Source organism: Myiozetetes cayanensis, unplaced genomic scaffold (genome assembly GCF_022539395.1).
Source record: "Myiozetetes cayanensis isolate MyiCay16 unplaced genomic scaffold, myiCay2020 scf1, whole genome shotgun sequence".
Classification (NCBI taxonomy): domain Eukaryota; kingdom Metazoa; phylum Chordata; class Aves; order Passeriformes; family Tyrannidae; genus Myiozetetes; species Myiozetetes cayanensis.
The window spans coordinates 123,466,461-123,489,040 of record NW_026086604.1 but is presented as its reverse complement, the minus strand read 5'-3'; the positions used below and the strand labels follow the sequence as shown (position 1 = coordinate 123,489,040).

The 22,580-nt window shown below is 41.3% G+C and overlaps 1 protein-coding gene across 1 annotated transcript; it reads left to right on the top strand.

Annotated features, from left to right (window-relative positions):
• Positions 1-364: 364 nt before the first annotated feature.
• Positions 365-3,221, top strand: ARL4A (ADP ribosylation factor like GTPase 4A). The gene is made up of 2 exons (XM_050332864.1): positions 365-473; positions 701-3,221. The coding sequence occupies exon 2, from the start codon at positions 767-769 to the stop codon at positions 1,367-1,369; it is 603 nt and encodes a 200-aa protein (XP_050188821.1). The 5' UTR covers positions 365-473; positions 701-766; the 3' UTR covers positions 1,370-3,221.
• Positions 3,222-22,580: the final 19,359 nt, after the last annotated feature.

Below are 22,580 nucleotides of genomic sequence, written 5' to 3'. Positions count from 1 at the left end.
AGGCCGGCGGAGGGGCACCCCCGCCCGCCGCGGGGGGAGAGGGGCTGCTGTGGGCGGAGAGCGCGGCCGCCGCGGCATTCCCCGAGCGACCCGTGTGAGGCAGCGGCTCCGCCCTACGGGGGGGTAGAGGGAGTGAGCGGGGCCGGTCCCCTCCCCCGGCCGCCCTCGGCCTCGGCTCGTCGGGCTGCGGGCGGTGCGGCCCGGGCTGTGCGGTGAGTGGCCGGCGCCGCCAGCCAATGGGCGAGGCGGAGCGCGCCTTCCTCCCCGCCCCTGAGCGCGGCGGGACCAATGGGAGGCGGCGGGGCGGGGCGCGTGGGGCTAGCCGCGCGCTGGGAGGCGCCCGCGCCGCCAGATGCGGGGGAGAGTGGCGCGGGTGGCGGCAGCGGCAGCGCAGGCGGCGGCGCGTGCGGCGGAGCGGCGTGCGGGCATGGGGGCGCGGGCAGCGCGCGCCTCCCGGCGCTGAGGCACCAGCGGTACGAGCGGAGCGGGGCGGAGGGGCTGCCCGGGCTGCCCGGGGGCCGCAGAGGCGGCCGCAGCCACCGGGCCGGGCCGGGCGGGAGAGAGGGAGGGAGGGAGGGACGGACGTGTGCCGTTCCGCGTCGCGCTGCCGCCCGCGGCCGCGCCCGCAGTCGGGGCGGCGGCGCTGTGGCCGGCGCGGCGCAGGCGGAGCGGGGTCTAACGACGTTCGTGTCGTTGTCAGGATCCGAGCGCAGCCGCGGGAGCCGCCTCTGCTGGTGGCAGCCTGCTGTCACCTTCCCTGTTGGCAATGGGGAATGGACTCTCGGACCAGACGCCGATCCTCTCCAGCCTGCCTTCCTTCCAGAGCTTTCACATCGTCATCCTGGGGCTGGACTGCGCCGGGAAGACGACCGTGCTCTACAGACTGCAGTTCAATGAGTTCGTCAACACTGTCCCCACTAAAGGATTTAATACCGAGAAAATCAAAGTGACGCTGGGCAACTCGAAGACGGTCACTTTCCACTTCTGGGATGTGGGCGGCCAGGAGAAGCTGAGGCCGCTGTGGAAGTCGTACACAAGGTGCACCGATGGCATCGTGTTTGTGGTGGACTCCGTCGACGTTGAGAGGATGGAGGAGGCCAAAACAGAACTTCATAAGATTACTAGGATATCTGAGAATCAAGGAGTGCCTGTCCTTATCATTGCTAACAAGCAGGACTTGAGGAACTCTCTCTCCCTTTCTGAAATCGAGAAGATGTTGGCAATGAGTGAGCTGAGTTCTTCGACACCCTGGCATTTGCAACCTACCTGTGCAATCATTGGAGACGGACTCAAAGAGGGACTGGAGAAACTACATGATATGATAATTAAGCGAAGGAAAATGCTGAGGCAGCAGAAAAAGAAGAGATGAGTTCTGTTTTGACCTTTCTATTTTAGAGTAGTTACATGGTCAAAATTTGACGTAAGACAGCTTCCAAACCCAGGCCTGCCTGTTTGGATGCCGTTAAGCTTAGTTACGTTAAACAATCAGTTGCACAACCTTGCTGTGTGGAAGGAAGGCTGTGCAGTTGTGGAACTTTTTTTTTTTTTTTTTTTAACTAGTCTCCTCTGAGTTTTATGGCTCTGTATTATTTCAGAAGCCCTAATAGATGATGTAATGCTATCAGGAAATGGATGTCTAAATAGCCAAATAAAATGAGGGTTTTCTGCTTAGTGTTGTACTCATATGTTTGAGGGTGCCCTCTGCAAGCAGTTTGCGTTGAAGGTGTTTGTATTTTTAAACTTCTGATGCTCGTAAGTGGAGTGCTTAGGTGAACATTATACAGCTTTAAAAACATGTATAAAGCTAGTAACCCATAATTCCATTGAGGCTGTTTTTTACCTTGTTTGGGATTTCCATGAAAGCTTGGCCACATGTGTAGGTTTGGTTTTTTGGGTTTTTTTATTTATTTATTTGGCACTTTTTGAAATTGAATCATGTTCAGTTCAAATACTTAAAATTTTAAGTGCTGTGGATTCTTCAACTCATGAAAGAAAGACTTTGACAAGTAAAAAATGTAAAGAACACACTGGAGCATGAAAAAGTGGTTTCCCAACATATAGCATGTTTTTGATATGTAAGGTTTTTATTTTTTAGAAGTAGCCATTCATCATTATACAGTGCTAATCAGGTTTAAACTGTTACTCAAAATTAGTAATTTATTTCTGAATGGTGAGTATTATGTCCTCCCAGTATGAAAGCAAAAGTCAACCAATTGCAGTAAAGGAGCTATAGAGAACAGTTCTGGCTGCCGTGGTTCTAACCAGTGCAAGCATTCTTTGCTATACTGGTGACTTCCTCGCAATATAACATAATGAAGTAAAGGTGGAGTTAAAATTAGCAGACCACATCTTGTATCTCCCCAAAATACCCCGTTTTATTAAAGTGGTATTGCTGCGTCACTTTCAACGTATGCTTTTTTTATTGTGACTCTTACAGTATTTTGTGGTTAGGAATGTAATAATGCTTTATACACTCAAACATTAGACACTACCGGGGGCGGGGGGTGGGGGGAGGGAAAGGGGGAAGAAGATTTTCAAGATGGGCCTGTGTTCTGCTTTAATTATGCTTTAAGCTGTTCTTGTTTACAGAGTGTGCAAACAGTGTTAACTGGGCAGGATAGTGCTTGACGGAAAAGGGAGGGTAGTTTTTCTTACTGGTACAGAGCTTCAAGTGACTCTCTAGATACTTGGTTATCAATTAAAAGGGCTAAAACAGAGCCTGGATTTTTAAGACTAACTTTAGTGGTGCTGTAAAAATTCATCAGAATGTTAGATTATCTTTAAACTTTTGTTGGAAATACCAGATAAAAGTAAAAAAAAAAAATTTAGCAAAATCTAGTTCCTCCTCTTGACCAGCAAAATAATGTTTTTCTTACCTGCTGCCATGTATCAGGAGGATGACAGCTACAAATCTGAATGTCAATCGATGTAATTTAGCTATGTTTAAAAAAAGAAATCAAACTTTTTAGCCAGCAGCTGTTCAACCAGGAGGTAACCAAAAATGCACTTTAGTGTCTTCAATAACTGAAAGTGACAGCTGTTTGTTTTTTAATGATATCTTGGTCCTTTTTGAATAAACTGAAGTAGCTTCCAGTGGAGCTTTTGTATGGTGGTTATATATGTACCTGCACTGGTGACATTGTAAGTCACTTACTCAAGTAATGTCTATATTTATAGAAATGTGGATGACTTCTTAAACCTCAATAAACAATTCAAAACAAGCCTGCAGAGAGAAGGTGTCTGACTTCTTGTACTGCAGTGGTACATTCTCATTGACCTCTGTGCACATAGTTCTGCTGTTATTAGAATTAGTGTTTCTGTTGAAAACCAAAGTCATATAAATGTGATGAGGTTCATAAATGTCGTGGTGTTAGAAACTGGAGGTATCCAATTGAAAAGACCAATGGCATGTCTGTATATTCAAAGAAAAAATACTAGCTGCAGTGACTCTTTTCTGAAGTGATAGATCTTGCATAATTTGAAAAGTCTCTTATATAGCTAAACCTCTTTTGTTATGTGCAGTGTTTAATAGGCAATATTGGGCATATATCACATGTACTCACAGGTGGTTCTTGATTTAGTGTCTTTAGGCTCGTGTATCTGAAGCTGTCTGAGGGATTCACGTGTACTTAAGCCTCCTTGGGTTTTAAAGCAGTGAGTAGCATGTGTCCAGATGGGAAGCTTCTAATTGGTTTAAGGACCAAAACAGAGACAAGATGAACTTTGTTTAGCCTGCAAATGAAAATGGCCAAGTTTGAACAAGAATATCCAATTCTGTGTCTCAAAACCTGAATATTTTCTGTTTATGTAACTGCTCGCACATCAAAATGTAGGTTACTATTAGTCTGGAGGAAAAAGCTATGTGAGTGATGCTGAGCCTGTGAATTTGGCATGTAATTGGTATAATCTGGCTAATATTTTCCTTCCTATCAAATGTGCTGTTCTATTAGGTGAAATGGCAGGCTGGCTCTTTATACCCAGTAAACTGTGATACCAAATACTAATTGTTTCATTTGCAGTATTCATTAGGCTTCTATTGAGAATAGTTGAAAAGTCATACTGCTTGAAAAAAACCCAAACAAACTGTGTTTTGTACTACATATTAAACATGCTAGTGTTTTATCTGGTGGCAGTCTCTCTAAACTCTTCTACACATAAAAACATGCAATGAATAATTTTAATTAAAAGGATGTGATTGATCTGTACTCTAACACTGGAGGAAAAGGAGAAGGTGGAGGGTAGTGTTTCTAAACTGTTATGGTTCTTAGTGTTAATACTGACTTGGAAGTAGGAGACTGGGGGATGAGTTTTACTTTTCAGGCTATACCTTATCTGTATTAGAACTGTTTTGCTGGAATTTTACAGTAGCAGTTCTGAGTACAATACACGAGTGTAGCTGTACCTCTGAAACTGGGTTTTGTATTACTATGGCAGAGTCTTCAGCTATGAACAAAACAGGGATGGCAGTACAGCATTCAATACTGTAACTTATTGAGTTTTGCTGGCATAGTCCTGCCAGCCTTGGGGTCACTTTCTTCTGTATGATGAATCATCAGTTCTGGCCCAAATACTGGTATGTGTAAGAAAATGTTTAGAGGAGCTGAATAAGCAGATGTCATTTTGTTACAATGCTGAAATTACACACCTTAAAATTTAAAATACTGTTTGCTAAAAAGACTACACATGAGGCTCTGTTCTTCAAGATTCTAGGTAAATATCTTAAGCTGCTTCTACTTTAAAGCAGTAAGCAATTGTGCTTTAATCGGTGCAGCACTGTTGAACAAACCACAAAGTCTCATAACCTTATCACTGTTGTTTGAGTTTACAGAAGTTGGTATGCACATGTTTATGCACATGCAGTCATTTACAGTTAACCAAGCTTCAGGGTCTGGTCTCTGTTCTAGCTGCCTAGCTGTGTGTTAGCTTAGGACTGCATCAACTAGGAAAGATGCTGTAGGATGGTGAGACTTTCAGGTTCTAACATTACTTTTGTGTTTCACTGAATGTGCACTTACATTTGAAAAAAAAAAGTGTTTTCAACCAGGTAACAGGTGAAACCTTTCTCACTTCAAATTTTCGTGTATTACTGAGACACGATTGATCCTTTTTGTGGAAAGCAATACCTACAGCCACCCGTGGTTCCCAGCCTGACTTGGGTGCTTCTGTACCACTCTACACAGCACTTTGGTCCTGCAGAAGTTCATTACCCAGGACTCAGAGCAGGGTAATGATATAATGAATATAATGATATAATGCTGAAAGCATTAAGACCCCTGCAAATCTGAGTGAAGGCAGTTCTGCCTTCTTGGTGGGGTTATCAGCATCTTGGATCATTTCTTTACAAATAGCAGGGTGTTAATTAGTGTCCAGCTGAAACTTTGTTGAGAGCCGAGTGTCATTCTTGACAAGAGGATTTAGATACTGCACTGATGCTACAAAGGACTTGGTAAGGCAGAATGTGGACAGTCTCATCCGCTATATATAGGGCACCGGCCCTGACATGCAGTCTTGAGTCAGCTGTCAGAGTGCAGTGCATGAAGGCTAGCAAATGTTTGCTCATAGTGCTGCCTAACTTATTATGAGAGAGAAATCTAGGCATGAATCAGTGCTTTTAGGATCAGTGTTTTCACTTTACTGGTGGGTGACTCATCTTTTGAGAGGGTCACAGTTTACAGCCTGCTCTGATAGATTCGTGTCCCCAAGCCAAAACAGCCCTTGTTGCTGCTGGGAGGGATGTGTAGGGAGATGTTTGTTTAGTCTGAGGGATGAGGAAAGCTGCTTTTTTTTTTTTTTTAAATCCTGACTGACATAGGTATGTGGAGGCCTGCCCCTCATGCTGCTCTGCAGGCTGTGATTATTTTTAGGAGCAGTATGAGACTGCAGAGCTGTGTGAATAAACTGAAGGGAAATACATAGCCTGGCTTCGCAGCAGGGTGATGCCGGGGGGTTGTCATGTGGGCTCCCACAGTTATCCTGCCTGTTTGAGAACAAACTAAAGGGCCACTACATAGCCGGTACCTTGCCCTTCATTAAAGCATTAGTCAGACTCCTTAAACTAGCTGTAAAGAAGCAAAAATGCAGTTTTAGAAACCTAGCTGAAAAACGTCCCACACAGCAAATGAGGGACTTTCGTTTTCTCCCTACTGGTGTCCTGTTCTATCGGTGCTGGCTGAGAGTGAGCCGAGGGACCAGTGGGGTGGGTGTTACTGCCTGCAGCCTGCCTGCTCACTGCAGGGTCGAGTAATCTCTGATTTTATTCAAAGGCAAACACAAAATCTAGGGAGAAAAAGTAGGCAGGGAGGCTAGACAGTACTTCTAGGCTAAATACCTGCTTGCAAAGGGCTCAGGAAAGTAAGAGATAATAATCCCTGGGCTTTGAAGATTATGGTTTCTTAGTTCCAGCTATATTTACACAGCTGCTCCACAAGAATTAAGAGCTAAAGATGACAGAATAGTTAGGAAGGAGAAGGTCAAGTACGGTTGTTGACTGTGGGCTGTGTGGAGGGAAAGAAGATTTGAAACTTGTTTTTTTCCTAGCTTTTCAAAACACATTGAGCCCTAGGGAAAGAGTTATGCTTTTAGACTGCTTAACTGGTTCAAAATCTTTATTATTTTATGCACTGCAGTTTTCCTATTGCTGAAATAAACAATACCTCATTTAAGAAAGTCACCTAATCGCTGCATTAATCTCCAAGTCCATTGACAAAAGAGGAGGTTAGCAGGGCTGTCGAGTCTTGTAAAATGTGCTGAGGGCTCCTGGCTGGCTCTCAAGCTGCTGTATTTCAAGGTCCTTTCTAAAAATAACAGAATGGTAGAATTTAGGTCAAACAAGATAAAGGTGTGAAGCCTGATACCTCAGACAGTAACTACACATAGTCCAGAGGTACCACCAACCCTGTAACTGCTTATTTTCTGTTAACACTTTGTGAATTGTAATTTAGGATAATTTCCTTTGGAGCATAGCATTTTCATACCTTTCCTGTTTCAGCGTCACTTACCCTAAAAGCTTTAACAGGTTGTTTTGATATTGGAACATCATTGAGTTGGGTGTCATAAGGATGAGTTTGTGAATGAAGAAGGTCAGCAAAGAGTGTTCACCTTTGCTTCAGTGACTTGGTTACCTTCTGGTTACCTGGTCTTTTTGTAAAGCAGGCTTAACATGGACAAAGGTGATCTAAAAGAGAGAAATTTTCTAAAAATATCTTTTTTCTAATACCAGCTGAACTACACTGGTCTTCTAATTATTGTGTGCTGTTGAAGCCGTGGGCTGCTGCTGTTCTCTTGACACCAGTTGCATGATGACCTCTAAGATGTCATCTACCCTTTACGGGCAATATGTAAGGTCTCCATGGTAATTCTGAATTTATAAATCTGTGATGTATGTTTTTAGCTATCTACTTAAGGTGTTTCTTTGGGTCTGTTTAGTTTCTCATAGAACCTTGATTCCTTGTGAAGCACAATATATCAAATGTCTAAGCAAACATAGTTTATTCCTATTTGGTTCCTATTATAAGTGATACAGTAAAATGGCAATCTATGAATTGTTAATAGCACTGTTTCCCTTGAACTCCAGGTATTGAATTTCTATTTTAATCATATATATATATATATTCCATTTTTCTTGATTATACAATATTTGGTATAGGAGCTGAATTTTGCTAACCTTAGAAAGACTAGCCTCCCTCATATTAATTAGCTTAGGAAATTGACTTGTATGTTTAAAGTCATTGTAATTTAGCTGTAATCAGTCATGTTACACTGGAGACAAATGGGATTCGTGGACTGAGCCCACACTGATGCTTTCTGACAGCTCTCCTATTGTCACATCGATACACATCCCTTGATGTGCCTGTGGTAGCACTGGTACCAGCAAACTGTGTTTCTGTATGGTTCAGTAATTGTGTTTCTGCCACTCTGTCATGAAACTTGCTTGTATACAATGTTTGCTTATGTCCTGCTATTGCCGCAATTGTGATAGGAGACTGAAAAAATTCTGTACAAACATCCAGCTGTACACTGCAACTTTAAAACAAGTATATCAAAACCTGTAAATTAGTGCTAAAGTACCAGAGTTAGTGCTGGAAAACGGAAGATTGGTACATCCAGCCCAGCCACTGAGTGCTGGCCATTTTATCCTTGAAGTCTCTTCATCTGTGTGTAAAACAAGAATCTCATAGTTGCTCTTACATTTAAATTCATGCTTCGAAGTGCTGGGAGCTATTAAGATATTATAGTAATACAGTGAAATTGAAAGTAATAGAAAGATTGTAACACTAATTCAGATTTTTTTTTTGACTTGCAGCATATTTGTGTTCAATAGTTATGCACCAGGAAATCATACTATTTCAAAAATAATTCACTTGAGAGCTTAAAAATACAGTTCCAACGTACTCTGTTACCTCAGACTGTATGTGCTTCAGCTTCACAGAAAAAAACCCCAAACATATTTGCAAATAATAACTTATTTTGTATGCATCATTGAATATTCATAAACTGAATTGCTTTATGATTACCTGATTTTTGTTTGCACTTGATCATAGCTATTAAGCAAAAGTACTCAAAATTATTTGGGTTTATGACTAAATTAAATTGGTATGAATATATAGTTTTCCAAGTTGGACATGTAAGAGTTTTCAAGTAAAGGTGATTTACACAGATCTCAAATTTAAATAACATATTGTCTTAAAATAAGCTTTTACTTGGAATATTTACTAGAATGACTGGAGATGCCTTTGAAAAGATAGCTTTATTTTATATACTACAGTGAGAGAAGTATGTTAGAGTGATTTCAGACCTCAGGATTCAGAGGGTCTCCTGTTCTCGCAGCCTTTCTTGGCTGTTATGAATCAGTCTGCACAGGATGTGGCTGCTAACAGATGATAATGCAAAGTGAAGGGCTGGGCCATGAAAAGCCCCAGGGTGGCTCAGCGTGGTGCTGAGTTCTCACGAAGAGCTGATTGCTTTCCAAAAATAAGAACAGGAACTAGGGCAGATAATCCATGTAAAATGCACTTTCCACCCTTACCCATTCACAACAATTTATTATTTTCGGTATTATAGAGCTTTACATGTTGATTACATGCATAATCCATCCAGGCACATACACCTACCTACACACTTCTGTGTTATTCTTGCAAACTCTGTTTCTGAGAATTTCTCTGGGATCCTGTTTTGTGGGTGTAACTTAAGAATATATAAATAGGTTCACGTTTTCCCATCTTTTAAACCCAAATGTGACTGCAAACATGACAGCACTAGAAATACAATTCTTTGAAATTATTTCCTCTGTTTTAAATCTTTCATTTTATTACGATAAGGTAATCTGGGCTGTTCATGCTGCATGTGAACCATGCTGTTGTGGTGGCATTACCAATGCTCAGAGTTCAGGTTGTGTCAGCACTTCTTTTTTAAATACAGATCCTTACTTCACAAGCTTAATAACATAATAAGCCTTGAAATTTCATACTTGTCTGAAACTTGGCACAGAGTATTAATTTTGCCTTTTACCACATTAAATAAAAATGTATATTAGAGAGGAATGTAAATAAACAAAAAAAGCGTTTGCTGTGATTTGCTGCCTTTTCTATCTCGAAGTTAATTTTGTTTATTAAAATAAAATGGCGTGAACTCACAGTTCCAAATGGAAACCTTTGAAATTTTTTTCTTAAGTTAAATGTTGCAATTGTTACCATTTGCAAATCAGGCCTACACACATCCCACAAACTTGGAGCTCATTCATGGTGAGTGAAATTCTCTCATCAGTGTCATTTGTAGGACTGCACATATACAGAGAACAGAAACATGACCATGCCTTTCCTTAGTTTCTTTGGTATATAATTTCAAGTCCTCTCATTCATGAAGTACATTTTCTTACCAGTGGTGATGTGTAAAAGTAAATCAAATACAGGATTTTCTCTATCTTGTGAAAAAAAAAAAATACACCTCATGCTTGTAAAATTTCCAGGCTGTTTCCTAAAGGCTCCTTTCTCAGTAGAAGTGCTGAATCTTTTGATGTTTGCTTTCCCTATCTAGATAACCCTGAAATTATCCTGAGGGTTACTAAGGACATAGCTTGCCTGGGCATAATATCTTCTTGCATAGATGCACACATTTTTTCTTAAAGGTAGAACACAGGGATCCTGTATTAATGATGGCTTTAGTCTGACCTAAATCACTTCTGGCTTTTTCCTTATGGATTCACTTAAGCCTGTGCACAGGGGGTATAGAATCTGGCTGTTTGAATTTGTAATACTGTATTCTTGGTTTGCATTCGTTTCATGTGCACGTATATGCCTGCACAAAGCAACTCTTGCACTTCCTTACCAGGGAGCATTGATCTGCTCAGAGGACTAGACATAATCTTCACTCTTGCTTTGTCCGGCCAAAAAAAGGCACTTTCTTTTCCTACTTCCTTTCAAATTGCACTTTCAGTGGGATGGCCATAATTATCTATTTTGTGTTGGAAAATTGACTCACTTCAAGCACTTTGGGTCAATTTTATAGTGCCCTTCCATTCAACATGACTTCCTTTTCTTATTTACCTTCCTATGGGAAGTTTACCACACCTATAATGCCCTTGCAGGAGCAAGGCGGTGTGTTTTTAGTATAACACAGGCACAGCAGTCAGGATTCATTTTACTTAATATTAGACCTCTAAAAATTAGGTATTCTTGTCTAGTTTAGACATCTCTAAGTCTTTTTACAGTTCATGGAAAGAAACGTGTTCATCTATGTTATGATTCATCTTAGTTCAGGAGTAATATCTAAGGCAGGTCAGATAAATCACCCTGTGCTGTGGCTTGTTTCTCTGTTCGAAGAAAGCACGAGCTGATTAACTCAAATATAGACACCTGCCTTTTACACTAACTGTCTATATTTAGATATGAAGTGATAGCCCCAAATCTGTGCCAGCTACTCTGTTGGAAAATGCAGGTGTCTGCCATTTGAAATCTGTGTCACTGTATGGCAGCTGAGAGACTCATGGAATGCTTTGCCTTAGCAAACCCACCCCAGTGATTGTGGGTGTTGCTCAATAAAAATGCTACTTGTAGAAGGAAAATAGAAAGACCAGTATATTAAATAATATATATTTTAAAATGTGCAATGAAACATTTTATTTACCATGAAGACCACATTTCACAGTCCAAATATTCTCGTTAGAGAAACTGTAAACCAAATTACTTCCTCTTACAGTGTTTTATGGCTCAGTAAAACTATTTGTGCATGCAAAGGTAGCTTTGCCATTGAATTCAGTGAGTGTGAGATAAGGTTGTGGAATTGTGCAACAAAACTGTCATCTAGAAAAGCTTTTAGGTATTAAATTTTGTTTCCTTTTTTTGAAAATGCAAGTAAATCCCTACCTACTCATTGATACTCTAATTGAGTCTAGCAGCACCTGTGTTGGGAGTTGCAATTGGTCTGCTATGACCCCAGAAAGGCTACTGGCAATCAGCCCAAAATTGTTAAAGGGTGAGAGGGATTTGGTGAAAGAAAGTTTGCTAGCTGGCATTTAGGGCTGACCTGAGCAGAGAAACAAGATGTGAGTAAGGAACTCAGAAGAAATTATCAACTGCTGTCGTGTCTCCAGGTTTCCTTCTGTCTAACAAGGTACGAGTAACTGAAAGCCTGTCAGATGAGAAACCCCTGACTTTGGAGGGTGGATGGAAAAGGGACTTCCTTGTCCCTGTGTTGTAAAAACTGTAGTAGTTTAATATTTTCTTAAGTATCTATAATAGTCAAACTTTTTGTTGTTTAAAGGTTTCAAAAACCACTGCAGGCAATGCTCTGGAATTACATATAACTTCTTTCTTTGAGGAGTCAAACTGAAATGCTGGGAACTGAGGTAAAGGGAGGAAAAGACCTGGAAAGTAGAGATTTTAGGGTATAGTGTTATGGCTTTGATTTTTAGTGAATGATTACACTGAGCATGTGTATTTCTATAGGCTTGGGGAAGAGTGTGAGACTTTGTTTTGCTGAGGTAATTGCTTGATCTTAGAAGAAAGCTGTTGTGCTGGCTTACTGGGAGATCTGCATCCCCTAAATCACCATATCATCATGTGAAACACAGTGAGGGTGTACCTCCTGGAGGCTTATCTCTGATATGAGACCAGGTGCTATGACATCCTATTGGTTATCTCTAGTGAGAAAATAACTGTACATAGTCTCCAAAGCAGATATTATCTGCTTCCCTAAACATCCTGTTCACTCTGTGTATTGTGTGAATTAAACAGGGTTGTGAAGACGTCGAAACTGAAACTAAGACTCCTGCTGGAAAGCTACATTGTGCATGTTAGTTCACTTTTCTCTCTTCATTGCAGATGTGCTTAGAAAGCCTTTACCTGTTGTTACTCAGGCCTGTGGCAAGGAATTAATAATGCATAACAGAAAATTCTGCATCAGTAAGTGGTTACACTGGCATTCAGAAAGTTTTCAGCTCTGAAGAAGACGAGAATGGTGCAGGGGTATACTCCTGCAGAGGACTAGAGGACCAATAAGGCTACACTTGGATGTTTTGGGTAGGTTAGTTAGGGTTTTTCCTGTTCCTAGGATTGGAATCCAGCAAGTACTCATCTCATTTCATGTTGATTGTTGGGCCATTGATTTTTTTTTTGACTGATTATTACAAACTGCAAAGTAGAGATGTGGGAGCAAAGACTTGAAACAAACGAAACACTCATAAAAATGCAGTCTGCAAAAATATATGACAGTGTTTGGGAGCTATTGTCAAAAAAACCCCACCAATCCACACCCCCCCCCAAACCTGCAGTTAGTGAGTGACTCCAAGTTTTCTTTAGAAACAGTAATACTTTATAGAGTGGGAGGGTGTGGGTTTTGATGCGGTATTTTTTTGGTGGTTTTTGTTTGGTTGGTTTGGAGTTTTTGTTTGTTTTTGTTGTTGGTTTTTTTGGTTGGTTGGTTAGTTTGGGGTTTTTTTGGTGTTAATTTGGTTTTTGGGGCTTTTTTTGTTGGTTTTGTGTGTGTGCTCAGAGTGAACTACAGTTGTACTCTTTTATCAAGCCATTCAGTTCAGTGGCCTTCAGCAGTAAAGCTTCATGAGTGCCCACTGGAATAGGGCTGGTGGTGAGCCAGGTGGCAAGCACAGGAGAACTCCTTTTATTCAGCATGCTGAGTCTATGTAGGTGTTGGGTTACTTACATTGCAAAGCCAGGGCTTGTGTGCTGGTAGTCAGAAGGAACCTGTCTTTTGACAAACTCAAGACTTGCTTGAGTCTGGGAGTCTGCCTTACCCAGCTCAGTGGTGGAAATCCCCCAAACAGTGTGTTCTGTGCAATTAAAAGCTTTTACAGTGCCAACAGCAGTTCACCATGAGCAAGGATCTGACTTGTGTATTCCCTCTTACATCTCAGACTCCTGTTTCCTGCAGTGATGGTGTTGGACTCCAATACATGTACTGTACTGTGATTCTGAAAAGCTTGATTTAAATCTTGATGAGGATCAAATAATCCTGTATTCAAGCAGACTGCTGAATTTTCTCCCTTTCTTGCCTTTAAGAAGATCACAGAGAACACTGAGGGTATTGCTACTCTGCTATAAGGAAAGGAAAACCAGGATAGGATCTCTGAGGAATATTTTGATGGAGGAGTAATGACTAATTTCACAGAGTCATAGAATCATAGAATGAGCCAGTTTGGAAAGGACCTCTGAGATCATCAAGTCCAACCCTTGATCCACTACCACCACAGTTACTAGACTATGACACTGAGTGCCACATCCAGTGTCATCTTAAAAACTCCAGGGACGGAGAATCCACCACTTCCTTGAGCAGCTCATTCTAATATCTGATTACCCTCTCTGTATAGAATTTCTTCCTAATATCCAACCTAAACCTTCCCTGGCAGAGCTTAAGACCATGCCCTCTTGTCTTATTGATAATTGCTTGGGAGAAGAGACCAACCCCCACCTGGCTACAACCTCCTTTCAAGTAGTTGTAGAGAGCGATGAGGTCTCCCCTGAGCCTTCTCCAGGCTAAACAAACCCAGCTCCCCCAGCCTCTCCTCAAAGGGCTTGTGTTCAAGTCCCTTCACCAGCCTGGTTGCTCTTCTCTGGACAACAATTTGTTGTTATTCTCTTTGAGGAACCCTTTTGATGCATTTCTTTGGTCAGCTGTCAGTGACATCCAGGACTAGAGGCTGTCAGCATTGGTGTCTCTGACCTGTAGAGCAGTGCCACCCACACTGCTCTCCTTTGCCTGACAGCCAGAAGCTTCATCTGACCTCTGTGGGCTCCAAAATGTGCCATGCTGTTCACAGTCTCTCCTGGGGAAAGCGACTAAAGCTGCTCTGACATAAGCTATTGCATAATGATAGGAGTTGAACTGGGTAATGTTTCTGTCTCTCTGAAGGACTGGCAGTGGGGTAGCTACCACAGCTGGTGTTTGGGGCCTATTTTTACTGTTCTGTGCACCATAGTGTTCTGTTTCAGTTTGTGCTGGTTTGGTGAAATGGTCTTTTTTTTGCTGAAGCTGACATGGAAAAAAACCCAGTAAATATTTCTTATAATTCCCATTTGGATACCTTCACTGGTGACTTGGGCTAATAGGTGTTTGGAGAGGCTTTGGTTACAGATGGATGTATACTTTCCTCCAGGGAAAAGGGGAACAAAATGGGGGGAGTAGGGACCCTCAGGAAATCCCTGCATCTGAGTGACTCAGATAGGGGTACTGCCCTGTCCCAGGGTATATGCCAGTAACACTGGCATCACCCCATGGTCCTGCCTTTCCTTAGAACCGCCTCAGGTCTCCTGGCTGTCCTGTGAGAATGTCCCAGTTCCAACATACCTGGAATGTAGCCTTGGTGTGCAGCCACGTGCAGCTGCAGCTTGTGGAGGCAGCCCTGCAGTCCAAAGTCCTCTGCTGATGTAGAACAGTCATACCTCAGGATGGGAGGAAGAGCCCAACCTGAGCACTGTGGCAAGCTCCTTCAGTGTCTCCTCTTAGAAACATTTCTGTGGCTTCCAAGTATTAACAACTTCTAAATTTCTGCACTATGATAAAGTGAAAGGGATATAATCCGTTGGAGTGCTACTTCTCCCAGGGGAATATTGTATGGATGAGGGCTTTCATGTAACCAAAGTTTGAAATCTTTTAAGAAGGTTATTTCCAGTATTAGCATTTCCTTATCAGCTTTTTAATCTTTAAAAGTAACTTGGGGTGTTTATTCAATCTTTGGATTATAGTGTATCTATTTATTAACCTCTATTAAGGCCAGATTTTATTTTTCAAGTGGAATCTTTGACTTCTGTATATGCTTAGGATGAGGCAGAAGAGTTTAATGTTTTAAAAAAACCTGTAAACAGCTACATTCTTTCGCTGTATCTTTGTTGTATGAAGTATTCGGTAAAAATGTTGCTTTGCACCCTGTAGCTGTACTGGCACAGTTGCCTGTGCAGCTGTATTATGGCAGTCACAGTGAGCTGATCTGGCTTCAGGTAAAATTTCTGGGTTGTCTTCCAGATTATCAGTTCAGACTGCAGCTGGCTGGACTCTCTGCCAGCACAACTGGAGGAGGCCGTGCAGAGATTCAAAAGATAGGGCTGAATGGTGGGAGTATCTTAATCTAGTGCTCTTGCTGCTGAAGAATTCTGGATTGTGAGATCAGGACCTTGATGTTTGCTGAGTAATAACAACATGCACAAAATATAATTGAATAAAATGATACTTTGTTTGTTTGTTTGAAAAAGCTGAAAAAAGTTACAGACTTGAAAGCATTCCTTGACAGATATCATTGGTTACACCAGCTGCCATTAGCAAGATAAAGAGCTGGAATTATTTTAAGCAGAAGTTAGAGTCGAAAATTAGTTCTTAACTGTGTATGCCTTAATCTACAGAGGTTTCATATGATTGCTGTTTTGATATTTTCTTCTGTTATATCACTGTACAGTGTACTGACAGCAACTTTTTCAGTCTCAAAGCAATGATTCTAAGTTTCTGAAAACTACAAGTATGCAATTGCTGTACTTATGGTTATTTGGTCTCTGATTCATTAATCAGCCTGCTTGATATTTCACAATGTGCATAAGGAAGGTAAACCTTGTTCTTGATTGTATCTATGCTTCTTCCTTTTCCTCTTCTTGTTTCCCCATCAGTTCTCTAGGGAAAAAATGTGGTACCTTAGAAATGTCATGCTTGCTTAAATCATTTCAAGGTACCTTCTCTTAAAGCTTTGTGTCTTCAATTATGTGGAGTTGTTCAATGTGCAGAATACCTGACTTCAGTATTAAGCAATATTGCAACTTAAATTCTGATGTGAAATTCCTTTTCTTCAAATTCCATATCCTGTTTCTGAAGGGGTATTGTCTACTGACAGCTTCTCAAATCATCTTGATCAACTCAGTTCTTGGCTAGGAAATTTTAAACATGTATGAAAGCTTATGGTGATAACAAAATCAAAACGTCATTTTTAATTTCAGTGTCTTGTTAAGTTTTTGAATGTTTGAAGTAAGACATTATTTGGTTGGCTCAGGTGGCATTTATTTTCCTCTCAGAAGGAGGTGAGCTGTAGCTTCTTTTGAGATGGATGTAACTCTATAAAGACACAGTAATGACAGTATTTGGCTATTGTCAGTCCATCAATTTTTTTGATTAGTAATTCGATTACCTATTAATCCAGGGAAAGAGGATGCAATTGATCTCCCATGGCACAAGAGCCTCTTAATTCTTTCTCTTTCACTGCTGGCAGGGAGCAGTGGCTGCTCCCAGGGAGGGAAAATACCTGTGTACCAGAAGGTCACTGCATCTGGGCTCCTGGACAGGTCAAATAGCTACCTGTGAGGTGCCACTGCCAGGTGTCTTGAGCAGTTTGGGTGCCCTCACTACAGCATGAGGAAGTGTTCTGGTAGAGAGCATCTGTCTATCTTGCTGGTCACATCTGACCCGTGGGAACCAATGACTCACCGTTGAGGCTTCTCTGTCTCTGGTGACTAAAGTGGAACTTACGTATACAAGCTCCCTCTTTCACGATAAACTATCCTCTAGCTTCCTGTGTGTGGATTTATTAGGGTTTAAAGATGTGTGGGTGTGTACTTAAGGAAGTTTCAGCCTCTTTTCTCCCTTATAAATTAACATCTGGTTGAAACAGCACTAGGAGCTTGAGCTGTCCCTGTTGGATGCTGCATGTTCCTTGGTTTCCCTGGCAGTGCTACCAGCCAGGGGAATTTCCTGCCACACACAGCATCCCTGTTCACCCTACCCAGCCAGACCTCAGCCTGGGGCTCACCCAGCTTCTATGGTGCTGCCTGTGTCTGTCTCTATACCAGGGCTTATATGTAGAAAATACTAGTAATGTATTAATTGCTTTATAAATACAAACAATCAGAACACATATTTGGTCCCTCATAGCCTTTTGCTCAGTCTTGCTTTTTCTATATTTATTTAGACAAAAAATAGATATAGTGATATTCTGTTGCATTATGTAAAGTGAAAACATTCTTCGCTAAGGGATGTGACAACTTCATTGTGATTTCTGTGTCTTTTTGGGTAGTGGAATGACAAAAGATCTTGAAATTACCGAAAACAAGCCTACTGAGACATAAAATATAATAAAAATTAAAAGAACTGATATGATTCTTTTCATCCTAATTGTCTGTCTTTTGATGTACAGGCAAATATCTGTTACGTTCTGCTTAGTCCACTATTGTATTAGGTAATTGTTTTTTTTGATTAATAGATGCCATAATCTTGTTACAAGTATAAGTAGCATGTCTTAAGCACATCAATAGGAGGCTTCACCATTTTTGTGAATCAGCCATCTTCATAAAGAATTTAACTTATGATAGTATAACACCATCTGTTAATTGTTTGGTAACTCCTTAGTATAAGCAGATATTCACATATACTTTGTGAAGCATGATCATTTCTTTAATACACTCAGCTTCCTAAAGCAGAATTTATTAATGTTAAAACATATAGATATAGTTGCCAACAATTGAATTCAGGTTTATCATGACTAGGTACCCTTGGTGCCTGCTCATACCATACTTGGACACCAAAAAGATGCAGTACTTGCTTTAGCATTTACAGACTACTTTGCTAGACTTGAAATTAGTGGGAGGGCATTGAGGAAAAACAGAGATAGGTGGAGGAAAGAACAAAGGCTATGCTTGCGTGGTTGTATGGCTTATGTCACTTTGTTAAGTAAACAGGGTGGTTCTGCTAACCCTTCTGACTGTAGTTGTAAGGATACTTGCCTCTTGTACCATGCCAAACCATCCCACTGACAGAGAAGTTAACTTGTTCTCCATCTACCTGTCATCTTGCCAAAAAGCACTGTGTAGATTGTGATGTGGGGGATAAGATCAAATGCAAGGGATCAGTAGCGCCTTTGGGAATTTCTCCCTCACTCCTTCTCGTGGGAGACTTGCCTGCTTGCTGTCCCCAGCTGTTAGTCTTATCTTTGCACTGTTAGTATTTCATACACCTGTTCTCTTTGTAATCTTTTCTGCTGCAATAATTCTCTGGTAGGGGGTATTAAAAAGGCATATCCAACAGAGATGTGCTTGTATCTCTTATGTGCTGCACTTTGTGCTTCCGTCTTTGAAACTTTGCCTGGCAAAGCACTGATGCAGAATGACACTCTGGCAATATTGTTACGTGTACTGGTGTTGTAGGTGTGATTGCAACAGAAAAAAATGCATGTGCTGATATAATTTTGCTGGGGAGGTAAGTGAAGTTAAAACAGCATACCACAATAAAAAACCTTTACTCATAACGTAAAGTTGCAGATAAGAAAGGAACTTCCAGTTTTACTAGTCTGTCTTGGATATGTCTGTGGTCTTAGTGGGTCTTTCTCATCCTACCTAATCTGAATCTGATCATATAAACTAAAGGGGATAAACAATTAAAAAAGATTAGTTTCAAAGGAAAGATTGTCACTTTTGCTTGAAACAAAAATGCTTATCTGGAAGTCTCTTTCCTTCTGTGGTTTGTGAAGACATATGGGACCAGTGCAAGTTGTTAGCAAGTTGGTATGGCCACCTGCATGTATGGATAAGTCTTTGTCACTGCCTAAGAAGTTACCTCTTTCCTTTCCAACATCCTTAAACTGTCATCTGCCATGGTGACTACAAAGATTTGCTCCCTTGAGCTGTTACTGTCTTTATGTTACTGCTCCACTATGTGCCTTCCTGGCTGTGTACAGTGGACTGGGGGCTTATCTCCAACCCTCATTTGTTGACCAAGTCTGTTATCACCCTCTGGAATGTGCTTAGGGTAGCTCTGGCACACCCGGGAGGAAAGGATGGGCTATTTTTCCCCCCATACCATATACTTTATGGCACTTTATGCCAGGGTACAGCAGAGGCAAAGTCCTTTCAGCAGTATCACAGGCCTGGCCCAGGTAGCTGTAATAGCCCATGTCTTCTCTGCATAGTCCAAGCACTGCATGTTTCAGAGGCAAGGGGGCCTGTAAGGAGCCTGAACAAAACTAAGTAATGAAGCTGGATTTTTAGGAAAACTGTGGGCTTTTTACTCTCCCTTGGTTAGTGCACTTAAAATAGTTAATTTTCGTTAGTCTCCTTCAATAAACAGGTATATGGTCTTTGTTCCTGAACTTAAATTGACTTCTGAGGTAATCTGTCTTTTCAGCACATCTCGAAGTCTCGTAGGCTCTGGACTCCTTGTAGCAGGAACCTTGAGCTCCTGCTTGCTCTATCTGATGCAAATGACTACTAATGGTGTCCAGCACTGTGTGCACAGGCAGTTCTACACTGAGGAAATGATTCTGAAGCAGCTTAGCTGGTAAACCTGGCAGCTGAATTAAGTGAATCAGCATTCCTGGTTTAATGAAAATCAAAGTGAGTTATTGGTATATCAGTCACACTGCCTGATGACACCTCAGCTGATGTGACCACTTTTTCAATGTGATCAGAGATCTTTGCTTCAGCACTTGCCTGACAGTCAGCCATCTCTTATTTTTCCTTAGCTGTGATGAGGTACAAGTATGTATGACTGTTACTACAGTAACGCTGTAATTGAATGTTCTAGTAGGAATGTGTTTATCTTAAGAACTATATTTATCTTTTTGTGAACAGTCTCAGTTTAGCTAAGATCCTTTCAAAGTGAAAGTTTAAATTTATTCCACTGGAAGATGCTTTCTTGCAACAAACTTGGAAATATATTACGAAAGAATTGTGTGTGTGTGTAGAGGGGGTGTTGTTTGAAGAATGGGGGTTTTTTTAGAAAATGAGCTCGATGCCTGAAACATCTAAATACAGCAAACTATAAAAGCTATTAAACTGATTTTCCCAACCAGAGCAGTGTGAAAAAAGAAGGAACTGAACTGAAGAAGCCAAAACTGAAGTTCTGCATCTGATTTAATGTATGGAACCAAAAATAAAATCTGTATTTTACTTACTTATATATACGTGGATCAAGCCTTGATTTTGAAAGGGCTGAGGGGAAAAATAGTGGACAGAAAAGGAGGGAAGACTTTCCATCGATTTCAGCAGGTATTGGCTCAGATTCTTATTCCGTTCCCTCTTAGCAGAAAGACTCTCTCCTCTCAGCTAAGGAGGACCAGATCCTTTCTCTTCCCCAAAGTGTGTGGGTCCTGCTAAAGCATGAGAAGAAATAAGCAATCCTCCTGAAGCCTTTGGGCTATCTCCTTGCTAAGTAAATGCTGCCTATCACAGATGGAGCTTTAGGCTATTAACCAAATTTGTTGAGCACTGGGAATACTAATGAGCAACCACTCTTGACACTGATGGAGACAGTTAAACAGAAGAATTCTCAGGCTATGGAAGGCTAGGATTAGCTTTCCTTGGAAGGGATTTTTCACTATGAAATCTCTTGTCGTTGGTTAGCCACTAACTGTATTTTGTTTAATTTTTCTGAGCCAGACTGTTTACCTTCTTTAGAGAGAGAAGTTCAGTTGTAGAATTTGGGGATATGATTTTATTACAAATTCATGTGTCACTGGTGACTTGTTCTTAGAACTGGGACAACAGTTGTATTACCCTTGCTATACAATACATGAGAGTGACTGAAGAAAGTATGTTAGAACTTGTAACAGGACCAGTACTCTCCCAATTAGTGGATTAAGTGGTCTAATTGGTATGAACATTGTACTTAAGACCTGCACATCATTGTGCAAAGGGCTATGCAAACACAGACCAAAATACTCAGCCTTGTAATTTAAATTAGATGTCTAGGAATTAGAGGAATACAGGGTGATGGAAAGTGGGAAGAACAGACGAGAGCAGTGAGCAGATGCTGGTGTGCAATGTGGCCTCATGTAAGGCAACTATCCTTCAGAACTGGGATACAACTGTAGCATAGTGGGAATGAAACAAAATGTGGAGGCAACTCAGCTTTCTGAGCTTTCCTAGTGCTGTCATCTAAATTAGACACTTCCCAATAGGAATACTGTGCTTTGAATATTATAATGATTTTTTTTTGAACCATGAACTTAAAATGCCTTAGAAAACCATGCTGAAGCCTCTCTATCCATAGGTTTTGTCCCTTGGAGACTGGAGTGGGTAAGACAGTTCGAGAGCATGTACAGGAAGGAAGCTGGGAATTTTATTCACTTGTGTGAGCTGAAGGCTAATGCTGCTGACTTTGGGAAGAGGTGTTAGTAGTCTGTGAGAATTCATGCAGGTGCAGTGGCTCCAATCCCTCCCTTGGGAAATGATTTATCAGCAGCTTAAAGCAATAGCTAAAACAGCCACCTGCTTTATGCCACTGCAGTTGGCAATAATGTTGCTGTGTGAAGAATGCCATAGGTGTAGAGAAGCCACGATCTCTCCTTGTCCTAATCAGGAAAGACCTGTGCTGAAAGCAGAAAGTCACTTCCATGCTCCTTGAAACTTTTTAAAGTTAATGATTTATTTGGCTGACTGGATTGCATGTGGTTCTAAGACCCTCTTCAGGTGATGTTACTGAAACACAGAACTCTTACCACTCCTGCTATTATTGTTTGTTTAGGTGTGTAGGTACTTCCTGCAAAGCCAGCTCAACAGAGCAACTAGAGCCTGGCCAAGCAGTCATCTGTAATACAGGAAAGCTATAAATTCAAGCTGTTCTGCAGTTTGCATAGTTTACTCTTCTTGAACTTGGCAGTTTATAGTTTCTTCTGCATGTTTGTGGATTTTGCTTAGAATCTCCAAGACACTGGAGTTTTTCATGTTAAAAAATAACTGGAAAATAGGGAGAACAGAGTGCCTCTGAAAATCTTACTTCAAGTTATTGCTTCCCTTTTTTAGGTCAAATAAACTTCATGTGGGGTTGTGCTTGAGTGTCTCCTTGATCTTTGGACAAAAAGAGCCTGGATCTTGGCATTCATTGAATCAGACTCTTGCAGGATGCCTGGTCCAACTCCCTGCTCAAAGCACAGCCAGCTCTGAAGTTGGGTACATTGGCTTAGACCCTTGCCCAGCCAAGTTGTGAATATCTCTAAAACACAAAAAGTGCCACCTCAACGTGGGGAAGAACTGCTTTACATTGGGAGTGGTACAGCACTGGAACAGGCTGCTCAGGGAGGTCGTTGGGTCTCTCTGACGAGAGACATTCAAAGCCCACTTGGACATATTCCTGTGTAACCTACTCTAGGTGACCCTGCCTTGGCT